General features: G+C 39.2%; 1 protein-coding gene across 2 annotated transcripts; it reads right to left on the reverse strand.

Annotated features, from left to right (window-relative positions):
- Nucleotides 1-303: 303 nt before the first annotated feature.
- LOC4350537 (uncharacterized) lies at nucleotides 304-2,423 on the reverse strand. 2 transcript variants are annotated; one of them, XM_015760285.3, is made up of 8 exons: nucleotides 2,255-2,423; nucleotides 2,103-2,143; nucleotides 1,923-1,967; nucleotides 1,753-1,810; nucleotides 1,287-1,380; nucleotides 823-907; nucleotides 662-727; nucleotides 304-524 (listed from the first exon to the last, which is right to left on the reverse strand). In XM_015760285.3, the coding sequence occupies exons 1-8, from the start codon at nucleotides 2,409-2,411 to the stop codon at nucleotides 438-440; spliced, it is 633 nt and encodes a 210-aa protein (XP_015615771.1). In that variant the 5' UTR covers nucleotides 2,412-2,423; the 3' UTR covers nucleotides 304-437. The 2 variants fall into 2 exon arrangements, with proteins under 2 accessions (XP_015615771.1, XP_015615772.1); XM_015760286.3 differs by lacking the exon at nucleotides 1,923-1,967.
- Nucleotides 2,424-15,711: the final 13,288 nt, after the last annotated feature.

The raw sequence follows: 15,711 nt of genomic DNA on the forward strand, positions 1-15,711 counted from the left end.
CACCTGCATGCTCATCTAGGTGATGAAAGAAAAAACTCTCGTTATAATTTTACTGTAATGTGGATCATAATGTCAATCTTAGATACAGTAAAATGTTATGAAAATACACACAATGAGCTAGCAGTAAGCACATGTGCCTTCCTGGAGCTTTATCTTGTTAGTAGCCATGATCTTGTCAATGGGATCAGAAGACAAGTATGCGCTTAGTGGTGTTTCAGTGATTGATCTTTTTTGGGGGGTATAAAATCTTGAATTATGTATAGAAAGTACTATACGTGGACAAAAGTTAACACGATAACACAATGGATGCCATAAACCATGGCGAGAGCTGAGTAACACTTAATTAAGCTGGTATATCTTGTATGAGCAATAGAAATGTACAGCAATCAGATTTAAACAGAACATATGCACAATAGCTGTTGATATGGTTTTTTGATCTAGTTCTCAACAATCTCTTGGATCTGCTCCGGAGTCAAGATCGACGCGTCGGTATCGAAATTAGCACTCTCCAACTGTTTGCGCAACTGCATCGATGATTAGATACAAATAAGCATAAATTGCTTCTGATAATGAACTTGGACGAAATTCATAAATTTGTCCAACTGAGATATGTTTCGGTGAGGGATGGAAAACGGCTAGGGAGAGTAGTAAGAGCACATACAGTTTCGAGTATGACGGATTGGCTCTCTGGGTTATATTTTCTCATCTGAATCAACATCTTCAGTTGCTGTAATAGTAATCCACCATGACATTAGCTCCCTGAAACAAACATGACAGACATTTCTTTTTCCTGAAAATCTTCGTAATAAGAATTTGCCTTACCTGTTCCTGTAATTTATGCTGAGCATGTATTTTTTCAGCAAACTCTATAGGGTCAAGCTCAGCTTCATCAATAGCCATCTCTTCTCTATCAAATTGAATGATAGAAATTAACATGAGTCTAGAGTAGTTGACAACAGTTGAAGTCAAACATGCCATCCACTAACTATTCTTGCCAATTGCCATATGGCAGGCATTGGTGTATTGCTACAGTTTCTTATTATGCTAGCTGTTCATTATGATTTGTGCCCTAATTGATTGATCAAATTTCTCTTTCTACAAGAAAACTTGAAGTAACACCAGATAGATTCATCAATTTGAACCATGTTCAAATATATCTCTAGTATGCAGATGGTTGATTATTTAACAAAATTAGTATATCCGATATTATTAAATACCATGGAAACATATAACTAATACATGAAACCACACATCTAAAATTATCGAGAGGCTTGGAATGTGCTTACTTGGCAACAAACTGATAGAACTTAACCATCAATTCCATGTCATCCTCATACATAACGTTCACCTTTCCAAGGCAGCCAATACCAAAACTTGGATCTGATGTTCAAAATATCACGTCAAGTGACAACAGTGCTATTTAGAACGAATAATTATCGCAATAACAGATGTTCTCTTCCTAGGTCTGCATCCTATGTAATTGAACCACTCTATTACCCTAAAGTCTGTAATAATTATTATATGAACACTTCTTCCAGTGCCTCTTACAGGTTACAACATACAAGAAATCGACAATTCAAGCAAGTGAATTAACTCAACAAATATAAGTAGCTACTTAACCAAAAAAAGAAAAAGAGCTTCTAATGAATGAAGTTCCAACGTTTTCAATTTCATCACAAAGTGTATCAACCTCTAATTTGCATCAGAGATTGTTGCAACATATTTCTCAAACACAACGCACACTAGCATTACCGATTCCCATCTCGCGGAGAATCTCCTCCTGTATCTCGGTGGTCACCGCTACAGCCTCCTACAGGAACATCAAAACATTCTGTAATTTTCACTAATAAGTGCAGCTAAGCTAATTTCACACAGTCAAGTACAACAATTTCTGCAAAATCTCTGGCAATCCACGGACTCACATATCTAGCTAAGCTCATCTGTTCCAATCGCACCCCCAAAGAAGACTGGTTCATAAAATCCAGCATGTCATGAATTCATTTATTCCAAGAACACAAAGAAACCCCCATCCGATAAATTCCCCCAACAGCTAAAAGGCATCGAATGCCGTTCGTTCAAGAATCGGCGAGCAAATCCCCCACCTGCTTGTCCCTGACGGCGTCGGCGATCCGTGCCTTGACCTCTGCAAGCAAGCCGGAGGCGAGGAAGAGAAAAAAACAACAGGTTAGAGAAAAGGGGACACAGGATTAGGAGGTGAAGAAGTAGTAGAAGAAGAAGAGGCCAGGAGGCTGACCTGGGAGGGAGGTGAGGAAGGAGAAGCGGGAGAAGAGGTGGAGCAGCTGCGGCCTCGTCATCATGCTCGTGGTGCTCGCCGCCGCCGCCGCCGCCGCCATGGCCGCCGCTTTTCTTGGCTGCTTCTGCTCCGACGAGCGAGACTGTGAGTGGGTCATTCGGAGATGCCCAATCCAGGCCCAAATGGCCAATGGTGGGTATGTCGTGGGCTGGGCCGTGAAAGCCCGTTATGTTGTCTAGTTTTATTAGACTGCAATTTAGCATGTTTCACGAAAATTCTATGAGCAAAACTTTTGAGAATTTCACGACCAATTATTACAATTTTTGCGGGACATAAGGCTACGAATAAAATTTGGTAATATAATAGAGCAGGTACAATAGAATAATTAAACTGGTGGTAAAATATCGAGTCTAGCAAAAGCAATGAGCTAGAAAGAGAGTGTGAATGAACGCTTATATTGTCGCTGGCTATACGTGAACTTCAAGAGAAGGCAAACTAATTGGTGTATCCAAAGTACTGACAAATAATCAGACCATATAGTGCAGCTCCCTACTGCATGAAGTATTATAAACTAAAGCTCTAGATGACATGGCCAAATTTACTGCAGGCGACAAGCTCTGCTATTAAACCTGCTCAAATAAGTCTAGCCTATTATTAAACCTTAGAGCGCAAAACTTTGTGTCGCCATTGTCTCTAAAGTTCGACATGCTTCATCTTGTCCTTATCATCTTCACAACTTTGCAATAACGACCAATGTCAGCACCAATCGGTAGGTCTAAAGAGCACTCGCATGTGAGACTTAATTGGAGCTTTGTCAAAAACATATTTCTACTGAGTCTAAGACCTAGCATATTGCAGATAAAGGTAATTATTTGATTTTTGGATTTCCCACTAACTTCACGAAGACATATCAAACACGTGTGAAGTAGTACTATTTGGTGGTTCTAATTAAAACAAGAGTCACATATACCACCAGTTCTTGTGATAAGCATTAAAGCCCACATTTAAAATATAAAGTCAGACATTAGTACACATAGAGGAGTTCATACAGCAAAGTAACGCAGAAATCAATACTCCTATATGCACCCCATCCGGTAATAAATATTCGATGCTTTGGTAATATCAGGTTAAATTTTGAAACTTGGTCGTTAGTAAATTAATTTTAACCAAAACATAAAAATGGTGATTGTAGATCTTCCTTGAAATATACTTTTACAACCTGTTAAGTTTATTAGATTATGTAAGCTTACTTTAATATAAAATTGTTAGCAAAGTCGCACATCAAAGACCATGGGGGAAAAACCCATATGTCATGTATTTTCTCATCGGAGAGAGTAATACCATGCACCTAAAGCATGAATAATTGGATACCAAGGTAATTGTATTTTTCTTGTTTTATTTAACTAGAAAAAATGTCAGTGTGTTGCAACAAGTAAAAACGTTTTCTCAGCGGTATAACAACTCTTACTTCCGCTCAGTCTGCCTCTCCGGTTCAGCCAACAAGTGGAGCCGCAGACCCAGCTAGCATACTCGGCTACCTCCTCTCGTTGCCAAACTATACCCACGCGCTACACCAGCGTCTTCAACCTCCGAACGACAGTCTCGTACCCGTACGATACTGGAGCCGATGCTCCCTATCAAATCAGGTCGAATCTTTCTCAATCTTCCAAAATTAGTGGAGGGCTTTTGATTCACTCAATCTCCTCTTTCAGTTTCCCCCAAAATCGGACTGAATCCACATCCAAAATGTCGCAATCCATTTCTGTATAACTCGGAATAGAAACACACACGTGGGAGTTTGAATCGGGTGTTAGTGGATGCATGCACACAGAGTGACGCGAATGAATCACCAAGCGGCGCTTGGATTTGATGGACGGATGAAATTTTGGTTGGAAGCAGATTTCGCTTTTTTAAGTAGGTAAAGATTTTTTTTTGAAACCTAAGGCGGAACTTTGTTCATCTTTTATATTTAAAACAAGAGAATTGACCCACTTTATAAGGAAAACCAGGCCTGAAAACCATACAACTGCACGGTTAATTATAAACCCACCGCTACACAACTAACAATGACGGAGGAGCCCAATCACAGGACGTCAATGCCAAGCTAAATACAAAAGCGACACAACAACTCCCACATCGCAGAAGAGGTGTTATCGTTGCCGAGCTACCCACCCTAGCGACCCAGCAGCGTCGACTTCACAACCGTAGCGACACTGAAGACGAAAGTTGCCAAAGCGAAAAGCGGCTCCGACGTCCAACAATGGACATCAGCCAAGCCACCGAGGAGCCACTTCCTTCACATGGCCAGCACCATAACTCCTTGAAAGAGACTACAACATATCATCGTTGCCAAGCATCGCCGCACCCCCATCAGCGAGCAGCTTCGACTTGATCGATGGCCACTGCCGTCGCCCGCCCACCGCGATGCCGCCCCCTGCCGGTCTCCGCGCCGCCCCGGCACCGACCTCTCCCCCAGCCCGGATCTAGAGAGCCGCCCTGGGTGGGCGACGCAAGGGAGCGCCGTTGCTGCTGCTCCACCTTCCCCGGCCACCGCATGCCATCTCCCTTCCCCACCTCCTTGGGTGCCGCCGTCGTCTCGGGAGGGGGCCAAACCGCTGGATCTTGTGAGGGACGCCAAATCCGGCACCGTCGCCGCCACCCCCGTTCCGCACCCAGTCGCCTCCGCGCGCCCAGCCCGACGCCCCGATACCGACACCGATACCGCCGCACCGTCGTCGCTCCCATCTGGTCAGGGTCGTGGGCGCCGACCCACGCCTTCGAGGGAGAAGGAAGGCCCCGCCGCCGCCTTCCTCGCAGCCGCGCGGTTTCCGGTGGTCTGCTCGGGCGGCGGCGAGGCGGAGGAGGGAGGAAGGCGGCGGTGGTCGCCGCCCGTGTCGCCCCTGCGCCTGGAGCGGCACGGGGGCCCTCAACCCGCCAAAGTTCGTAGGTAAAGATTTCATCCATTAGAAATGACATCGTAGTGGAGTGATACGGACAGAGCTAGTAGTAGTATAAGAAAAAATGTATCTAGAATTCGAGATAGCCAAGTAATTAACAACAGTATCGCCAATAAGATCAAACAATCCCATCATCACTTGTTTGATTAAATTCACTGACGTACAAGTGAAACAAGACACGCAAGCATTCTACTTGTTCCGTTTCAAATTGATTGCCGTTCTAGTTTTGTTAATCAACCATGTTTATCGTTGATGATTAATTTTTAGAAATCCATGTAGTTACCAATATTTCAATTTATGTTATGAAAATATTTCTTATGGTAAAAAAATAAATTTTACGATGTTAAATTATATAAGTTTATAGAAATTGTTTGTCAAAAATGTTTGACTTAAAAACAAATTTAGAATAACAAATAATTTTAAATAGAGGGAGACAATGTTTATAATCTCAAGGTGGTTAATAAAATTGAAGCTACTTAAGTTCTACAGTACAAAGATGAAATTTTCCATTAGATTACATGACGTCAGCTGCCAAGCTGCCAGCCTCTTGTGCTGGCAAACGTCCACGTCAGCGCCACGTACGTTGGACTATTCCTTCAGCTGCAGGTTGCCGTGCTCCCTCGGCGACGGCAGCTTGGCCCATCTTGGACTGCAAGTTGCTGTGGTGGAGTTACTGCGTACACGTCACCATGTGGGTCCCACTGTAAGTACAAATATCTTCCAGATTCTTCCTTTTTTTTTTCCGTCTGACTAAGCTTAGCTTGTTCTAAAATACTAGTATATTAATATTAGGGTCATTAATCAGAAAAGAAAATGATCATTAATCATGACCTCCTATGACAAGTAGAAGATTGGCCAAATTAGCATGACCTCCTCTCTTTTTTCGTGTGGCTTGATCAGGGGTATGTTCGACAAGGCAAATTGGGTTGATCTTTCCCTACACACAAAACAAAACAAGAATAATAATTTGCGTATGGATAATTAAGTATTAACTTGAAAAACTGTTTATTTGATTTTTTTTTAAAAAAGAACTTCTATGTTGAAATTTTTCACAAAACATGTCTTTTTTTTTAACGACACAAAACATGTCATTTGGTAATTTAGGAATTGTGCTAATGGGAAATGAGGAAGATGCTATTTTGAGTTGCTAGAAAGAGTTCAACCTAACAAACTTGCTCCTCTAAAGCTAAATGTGAGTTTAGAGGTGAGTTTTTTTTTCCTGATACGGGAAATGAAATGAGTAATTATCACATAATTAATTAAGTATTAGTTATTATAATTTGAAAATATATTTATTTGATTTTTTAAAAAAAATTGATACGTGGCGCATAATTAATTATCACATAATTTATTTGATTTTTTAAAAAAAATTTGATACGGGAAATGAAATGAGTAATTATCACATAATTAATTAAGTATTAGTTATTATAATTTGAAAATATATTTATTTGATTTTTAAAAAAATTGCAGCGTTTAGTAGTTTGGTAATGGTGCTAATGAAAAATGATATGATAGCCCACCCCAGCCTGAACTTAGAAGTTAGAACTCAGCTTAAATTTACTTAGTCTGGATATGCTATATGAAGCAGCAACAATGCTAGGACACCAGTGATTTACTCAGTTTCAGATATATACATCTCAAATAATTAAAAAAAAGCAAGTTGCCACAATTAACGTTAATAATGGACTTCTACCACAAATTAATTAATTTCTTAATTGAATTATTTTCCTTGTCATTTTGGTTAAGTAACTTGTCATGGTGTTGACCTTTGCTTTGATACAAAACCATGAGGAAAAAAAGATAAAATTCTTCTACTCGAGCATACATTTATATGGTGTAACATATACTTTTCTTTTTCATTTGTAACATATATATACAGTTATGTTCATTTATTCAACTCTCCATGACGATACCTATATGCATATAATTGAAGTCTTGCAGGCTGATGTACCATAATTACAGCTGGTAGACTTCTGGCCCAAAGAAAATTAAATAGACAAAAACTCTCTAGAAGCAGTTAATGATCTGATCCGGCAGCGTGTATGTTGGACTAGCTAGGAAATTCTATGGAAATTGCTGTCATTCAGATAACTAAATATTGGACTAATTGTCATATGCATATATACAATGATAAAAGGTGGAAAATTGTAAGATTATTATATATATATTATTTGTCAATTGTCATAAATAAACTTGTGGTCAAATTACAATAGTAAAACTACTAGTGGTAAAAAAAAAACTACTACTACAATAGAAAATCAACAAGTGTTCATGATCATGATAAATAAATCATTTTCAAGAAGGAAACTTGCAAATCCCAAACGCATGCATGCAAGGATGGATGAATGTCTATTTTAACTGTCTATTCTTGCATGTTACTGTCGACCAAGCATGCTTCGGAGAGTTATTTTTAACGAGAAGCTAGCGTTGTCAATAAGCTAATTTAATCATGTTAATTTACTCACTTCATGAATTCTGTCCAAATCAACGTGAGAGGAATGGAGGGACAAGATCTCCAGAAATCTTTGCCTGGTTGTGGAAAAACGACAGACAGACATGGATCAATTAATTATCGCGTTGACCAGCTTAAGCAGATGCAGTCCAATTGATTAATTATGCTGCTTAATAATATTTATTTATTTATGGCAATGTCTTTCTTGACACTATTACATTGGATTAAGGTGCATCTGCATGATATGGATATATCCACTATACTTACTTACTTCACAGGAGTGTCACTTACTGAACTTGCAAGTAAAGAAACCAACTACCCCAACTAATCAGAGATAGAGTTCAGCTAATTAAGCTTCTGTGGTTAAACTCTATAGTTTTACCAGGTCAATTATGGTTTATTATATTATGGCCATACATGGAGAAATGTACCTGTTATCTGTATCAGTGACGATGTACGCACACAGTACATGACCCACGGTTTCTTACATAGTTACATCTACCTTATAATATTAATATATTGTATGGTATATTAATTGGTTGACAAACAATTTCGTACCTTAGTGAGGATTATGCAATCACTTTCAATTTGGCTACTCTAAAATGTTCAACTCAACCTGAATAATATGCCCTCTTTTGGTTTTAATAATATGCTAGACACGATTAGAAATGTCATGGTCCATAAAGTTGAACGGTCATTTATTGGAAAAAGTACGAATTACCCCATGAACTTTTGCGGTCGTCCGAATTACCCCCTCAAACCACAAAACCGGATGTTCTTCACCCCCCAACTATGCATACCAGACGAAATACCCCCCTCGACCCAATCCATGGTGGTTTTGGTATACGTGGCATACACGTGGCAGTCCAGTCAGCATTCTATTTAAAAAAATTTATGGGACCCGCATGTCATACACTACTCTCTCTCACTTCTCACTCTCACTCTTCCTCTCTCACTATCACCGTCTCATGGTGAGCGAGGCAGGGGGCGAGCGAGACGGAGGCGGCGTGCGGAGAGGGCTGGCGATGGGTGGCGGCGTGCGGAGGCGGGCGGTGAGCGGCGGCGCGAGACTAGGCCGATGCGGCGCGTGGAGGCGGGCGATGGGCGGCGGCGTGAGCGAGGCGGCGACGCGCGGGGCGGGCGATGGACGGGCGGCGCGCGGGGGATGGGTGGGCGGCACGCGGGGAGGGCGGGCGATGGGTGGGCGGCGCGTGGGGGAGGGCGGGCGGTGCGAGCGAGGCGGCGACGCGAGACAAGGCGGATGCGTCGTGCGGAGGCGGGTGGTGAGCGGCGGTGCGAGACGAGGCGGATGCGGACCAGTGGACCAGCACGACAGCTTCGGCGAAGAGCGCGACGCGTACACCGCCGCCGACGCTTCGTGCCCCCCTGCCTCTGCGCCGCCCTGCCCCACCAGAGAGGGAGGCCGACGCCGACGAGCTCCGCGCGCGCCGGGCGGCTCCGCCGCTGCAACCGCCGGAGAGGGAGGCCGACGCCGACGAGCTCCGCACGCGCGCCAGGCAGCTCCGATGCTACAACCGTGCGCTCGTGGCGCGCGGGCACGCCGTCCGCGGCCGCGCGGGCCTCGTCCACCTCGCCAACGCACACCTCTGTGCCGACGCCGCCGCCCTTAGCCGCCGCCCCCGCGTCACCGTCCACCGCTGCCGTCGTCGTCCTCCCGCTGCAGCGTGCAGGCGTGGGCGTCGTCGTTGGCAGCGATGTTGGCGTGCACGAGGCAGCCGAGCTCCATCTTGGCGTGGGGCCGGAGCGCCGGGTCGTGGGTGACCAGCACGGCGGCGCCGCAGCTCCGCGCCCAGGCCGCCGCCCTCAGCCGCCGCCCCCGCGTCACCGTCCCCCGGCTGCCGCTGACCAGAGTGAGAGAAAGAAGAGAGAGGAAGAGTGGAGGAGGAGTATGGCATGTGGGTCCCACAATTTTTTTAAAATAGAATGCTGACTGGACTGCCACGTGTACGCCACGTAGGCTAAAACCACCGCGGATTGGATTGAGGGGGGTATTTCGTCCGGTATGCATAGTTGGGGGTGAAAAATATCCGGTTTTGTGGTTCGGGGGGTAATTCGGATGACCGCAAAAGTTTGGGAGGGGGGTAATTCGTACCTTTTCCTTTATAATCTAATTAATTTTCTATTACAACGTTATATCATGCAACACACTTTCTAAAACAAAAATATTGATGCAGTATTTAGTTTGTCTATATCAATTTATCTATGTCGCCTCTAGGGTTTTTACCAAACCGCTTTCGATGGGATTACCACCCCCCCCCTTCACAGTTCGGCGGTTACTGTGAGATATACCATGTGGTTTCAAAAATTGAGAAGGTTATCGCATGTAATAATCTCGATAACTGCATAATAACCACGTGATTTTATAAAACCTGGTCACCCTCCTAACCCTCTTCTAGCCCCTTCTGGTACCAAGTGTTTATTTCCTCTTAGCATTTTTTTTCCTTTGGATCTATTTGCAAACTTAAGGGCGCCATGTGGCCCAATCAGCTATCAGGACAGCCACTGAGATAGAGTGACGATTGATTGATTGATGATATGCAGAGAAAAGGAGTATATATATTTTATGTTTTTGCTCAAGTATGGATTTTTTTTCCTAAAATCATAAAAAATTGCAACATTCCAAAAAAAGGTATAAGGCATATGAAGGATGTTTTTTTTAAAAAAATGCTTGGATTAATTCATCTATGCTGAGAAGCGGTTGAAATTGGAGTTAAACAACAAGAAATAATTAGTGGGGAAAACTTATGTATCTATGTTCTTAGCAGTGTAAAAGTCAATACTGAAAAATAAACTATAATAGAAAAAAAAACCTCGAAATCAACCCTAAAATTGAGTTTTAAACTGCTTACTATATATATGCACATGTAAACCAAGATTACATATTTTGGTCTCCCAATGACATCACAATTAAGCAATAAGTTTTAAAGGATTGCCTTAACTAGGTCAGCATCCTTAACTTGAAAGCTAGCTCCAAATGACATAATTTGAATTCACTAGGATGAACATAGAGAAATCAAATTACTTAGCTAGCTGGCTCCATGGCTATCGATACAATCTATATCTCTTCGTTCTATAAACCTTATGTTCCACTAAACACCTAAAGCTCAATATGGAAGCATAGTATTTATTAGCACTCATAAAACCTACATGCAAGCATACCACATCAACCCATTAAGAATACAAAGCTCAACATGCAAGCATATAGTAATTACATCTATAATTTACTTCATTCTAAAACTAAACATACATATGGTAAATCATCATTCTCAAATCATTTTCATAATATTTCAATCCAAATCATTTCATCATTTCTCCATTATCTAACATATATCCCACAACAAAACGCGGGGCATTATCTAATTTAACTAATTTCAATGAAACTAAATGGCCAGGTAATTAGTTTCACCGAGTATTCCTGTCATAATTACTAATAATTGATTATGTAGTAATTGGGAAGACAAATTAATATCCAAAGATTTAGCATGTAACTGTTTAAACCATATGAAAGTTGAATAATATCAATATATATAGTCAATTGAGATGTTTTTCTATAAAATCAAATAATGATTGGATCCCACATGTTGCATATCATATCATTGCTTCCAAACAAAACTATCCAGCGGGTCAAATGTATGGATATAATTGGGCTTCTAGTCATGTTTCTCAACTAATCTTATCTTCGTTTCAAGATCCAATGTTCAAACAAGGAAGAAGAATTGACGAAGAGAAGCTAGCTAGGATGGTAGATATTATAACCCTACATGACGAATTGTAACTTGCTTCAATCAAGTGAACATTAAAGTCGAATTTACCTCTACTTCTCTGGGTGTTGAGAATAATTTGTAACAACAAGATCGAGATCAGACGTGACAGAGAGCCGATCCTATCGTCCATTGCATGCAATATGTATATAATCAGTGGACAAAGTTGGCATGTGTGATGTGCAATATAATGCAAGTTGCATGCATGCTATGCAAAAGCCCAAAAGTGTGTACATGTTGGTTTTGAATTGAAGCCTATCATGTTATGTTAGACTTGACCAGCAGGTCTCTTTCTGAAAGCAACATGGTTAGGATTAATTGACAGATCAGAACATCTCGTACAGTTGAAGGGAAGAATGGAGACAGATGCATGGGAGCTAGAGCAGATAGGCTTCTTCACTAGTTTTTCCTTCCTTTCAAAATAAGAAAAATATGCATGGTTTGAAGACTTGCGTCAGAAAAATAGTCTCTCGTCGTTTACTCGTTATCTTATTATCCATAGCCAAAATTTGAATTTGAATTTTAAGTTTTTTAGAATTGATTTCTGTTTCTTTGTCATAGTTTATTTTCATCATTGGTTTTAGTTTTAAAATATAATAATATAGATATATAAGTTTTGCTTCTTCATTTGCTTAGTTCTTTTTTTTTCACAGCTTATCAGCCGTAGATCAAACAATCAGACCATAACACTATGCGTAAGAAAAAATAGGCTAAAAACACATATAAGAAACCACACCCATTTTGATTTTCTTTAAATAAATCATACAAAATTGGGATAAGTAATATGGCTGAATTTTACAAATGTCTAGGTACTCTTGCATCTTGTTGGTTTTGTTTAAACTATACTCCCTCCGTACTCGTAAAGAAAGTCGTTTAAGACAATGTTTAAGTCAAACCTTGGGAATATAAATCATGAATAACTCTCAAGTTGTTGAGTTTGAAAAATGTAAAAATTATATGAATAGATTTGTCTTGAAAAATGCTTTCATAAAAGTATACATATATCACTTTTCAATAAATATTTTTATTAAAACAAGAAGTCAAAGTTGTATTTTGGAGACCGTGTTGCTGTCCAAAATGACTTTCTTTACGAGTATGGAGGGAGTATAACTAGACATGTTACGATGAATTTGCTGAATTTTACTTCCTCATTTTGCTCTTGCTACATATGTTACAAAATAAAAATAGAACAAAAAGGACATAATAATTAATAAATTATTTTGTTTTGGGGAATCGATCGAATTTCAATACATGTGCATGTACGATATCAACATTTTTCTTTTATAAAATTATATATATGAAGGCGTACATAGCTAGCTAGTTAGGCAAGCACATGCATAGCACCATCAGATTGTGACTTTGCTGGTTGGAGCGATGACAACATTGTGGAATTCCAGGAATTAATATCTCAGCAGCACTGGTACAAAGTATTTTCCCTGAAATTATGAACAACCTTTTGCCAAGAACAAATATTTAACGACAAATAGGTGTCTCTGTCACACTTAAGATAAAACAACGACTTTTGGGGATCGGTATATATACAAAATAATATATATAGAAAAACGATATTCAATAAGCTTGCTCAATTATATATATATATGACATGTGAAATTAACTATTCGCCTGGAATAATATATAAGTAGCTAGCTAGTAAGTAGATAGTTATAGCCAGCAATTATACATGATTGTAATTTTCAAGCTGTACTAAACAATTAGGGCCATAATTAATTAACATTCCATGCCAAGGATTGCTGATATACACGACACTAGAATAGAAGTCATATGTAATAACGTGATCCAGGTATCGCTTTGGATGATTAAGGTGGTGGTCGTACTACATGCGACCAGATCAAAGCCAGGATTCAACATCATGCTATTTGTTATGTTAATCAGCAAATTCTTCTATATTTTCTATAAAGTTAAAGCTTACTGAGTCTAAAGCTTAACATACAATCATGCCACATCATCATCCACTAGCAATAATTACATATTTAATCTCATGCAAGCATACAACATCATGTACAATTTATTTAATTCTAAAAATCAAAATGTAAGCATATCCAATCATCACCCCTCATATCATTTGCACAATATTTTAACAAATTTATCTATCACTTTTACAATATTTAACATATACTTATTAATATGTTTCACAGTAAAGCATGGGTATCATTTGACTGATAAACCCTGATATTTCATTATATTTTTTACTCCTAACTTGATTATAAAAAAGTTGAGAATTGCTTAATAATTTCCGCAGCAAAACACGAGAAATCACCTAGTTTTAAGTAATCTTAGGGAAGTCGACTGATAGGCAACCTACTACCAGTAAGTCGCTCATGATGACTTCATTAATCTTAGAATCAAATCTACCTAGTCCCTTCGACTTCGAGGAGTTTGATCATATGGGTGGGTGTATACATGCGTGTGTATGAATGCTTGCATCTGTTCTGAGTTTAATATCTATGAAAATTAAAAAATGAATTCAAGATTTATCAAAGTCACCCAAAAAAATTAACGACTTCAATAAAACTGTAAGTCGATCAATCCGATGCTCGATCTGCTTAATTATATTCCAGCTCTGCATTTGATTGCTATATGGTTCATGCATACGTTGATCAATCGGGACCACAATATTTATGAAGATAACCAATTAGTGGCTCTCGTATGTCAGTCAAATTCCAATTTTGATTTTTGAGGATCGACTCAACGAATTTGATGATGTGTCGCTCAAATAATGAGATAAATTTTCCTGATAATTATTTGTATGTATCGTGTGTTTCCGAGCTTGTAAAGTTGTGTACGTCAAAACATTGTATGTGCATGGACAGTTGTGAACCTTTTTGATACTGACATCAATTTGTCTCATGATCCACATCGGCAGGATTTGCATGTCATTTTGTGGATATATATGCTTGTTGCTAGGTTGTTTTTTTTTCTGAAAAAGAAATGATGCACAAATATATACGTACATATTGTTTCATAAAGTTGATGATATAGCTTATTTCTGTGCAATTCGTGTGTGATAATCAAGTTTCTTACATCTTATTGGCTCTTAATATATAGCTAGAATTTTTTTGGTTCTTGATTAACCTGTAGATATATATATATATTGTGTGTGCATTGGTTTGAATGCTATTTTGATTCCAATTTCAAGTAACTTTGAATAAATCTCAAGTTTCATAAAAGAATATAAAATGTTCTGATTACCAATCAACTTTACTTCTAAAAATGAAACCAAACAAGATTAACTTAATTGAATCCTAAAAATGAAACAAAACAATTTTATTAAAATGTTCTGATTTATTACCAATCAATTTACTTTCTTCTGTTTGGTTTCTCGTCAATCTTCTACAGATCAGGATAAGATGATCACATAAATATCTTTGATCAAATCGAAGTATAGCTAGCTCCAATTTAGTCTATTTCATAATATATCATGAAAACGACCATGTGAACATCTCGATCATAATATGTACGATGATATGTTGCTAGTCGAACAAGTTGGATATAAAACCACTTAAATTTTTAAAGATTGCGTGCGTGCAAGCAGAGGCCAGTGTGAGGGTGACAACATATGCATGTGCCTAGAGGAGTCGATGATCATGTTGGTTTTATTAGCCATTAAGGAAAATCAAAATTTCTTAAGAACAGATATATAATTGTCATGGGAGTACCAGACTCTCATTTTATTCTGATGGAATATAATTAATTTATCCTATACAGCTGTATATATTGCCATCAACTGGAAATTAAGCAACACGCATTCGAAAATTAGGAGAAAAATAGAAGGCATTAATCAAGCAATATGTTGCTATCATGTAATCATTAAGTTGTCTGCAAAATATCAGCTTATAGGAGATAAAACAAATGTACATGCATGCATATGGTTTGTTAATTAAGCAAGAAGCCAAGCCTTTGTTACCAACCACATGTATATATCCATCCTTACCATATGATTTGTCGAACAACTACTGATAGTGTTGAGGTCGATTAGCTGGCCAGCCTTTGCTTTGCCCATCGACAAATAAAAAGTTACTTTATTCTCAAAAGCATGTAAATCATATGAACACTAAACTTCAAATTAAATTGTTCCCTTTTCAGCCTTGGCCTTATCGGAACTAGACCACTTGTGATATGGTGCAAAGGTTGAAACTATTATTGATTTATAAAAATTAAAAAGTACATCAGGAAAATTTGCATTAAGTGCATTTATAATCTTGACAAATGCAGTATAAATCAAAGAAGGAATAACTGGGTCCTGAA

The sequence above is a fragment of the Oryza sativa genome, chromosome 11, assembly GCF_034140825.1.
Source record: "Oryza sativa Japonica Group chromosome 11, ASM3414082v1".
Lineage (NCBI taxonomy): Eukaryota > Viridiplantae > Streptophyta > Magnoliopsida > Poales > Poaceae > Oryza > Oryza sativa.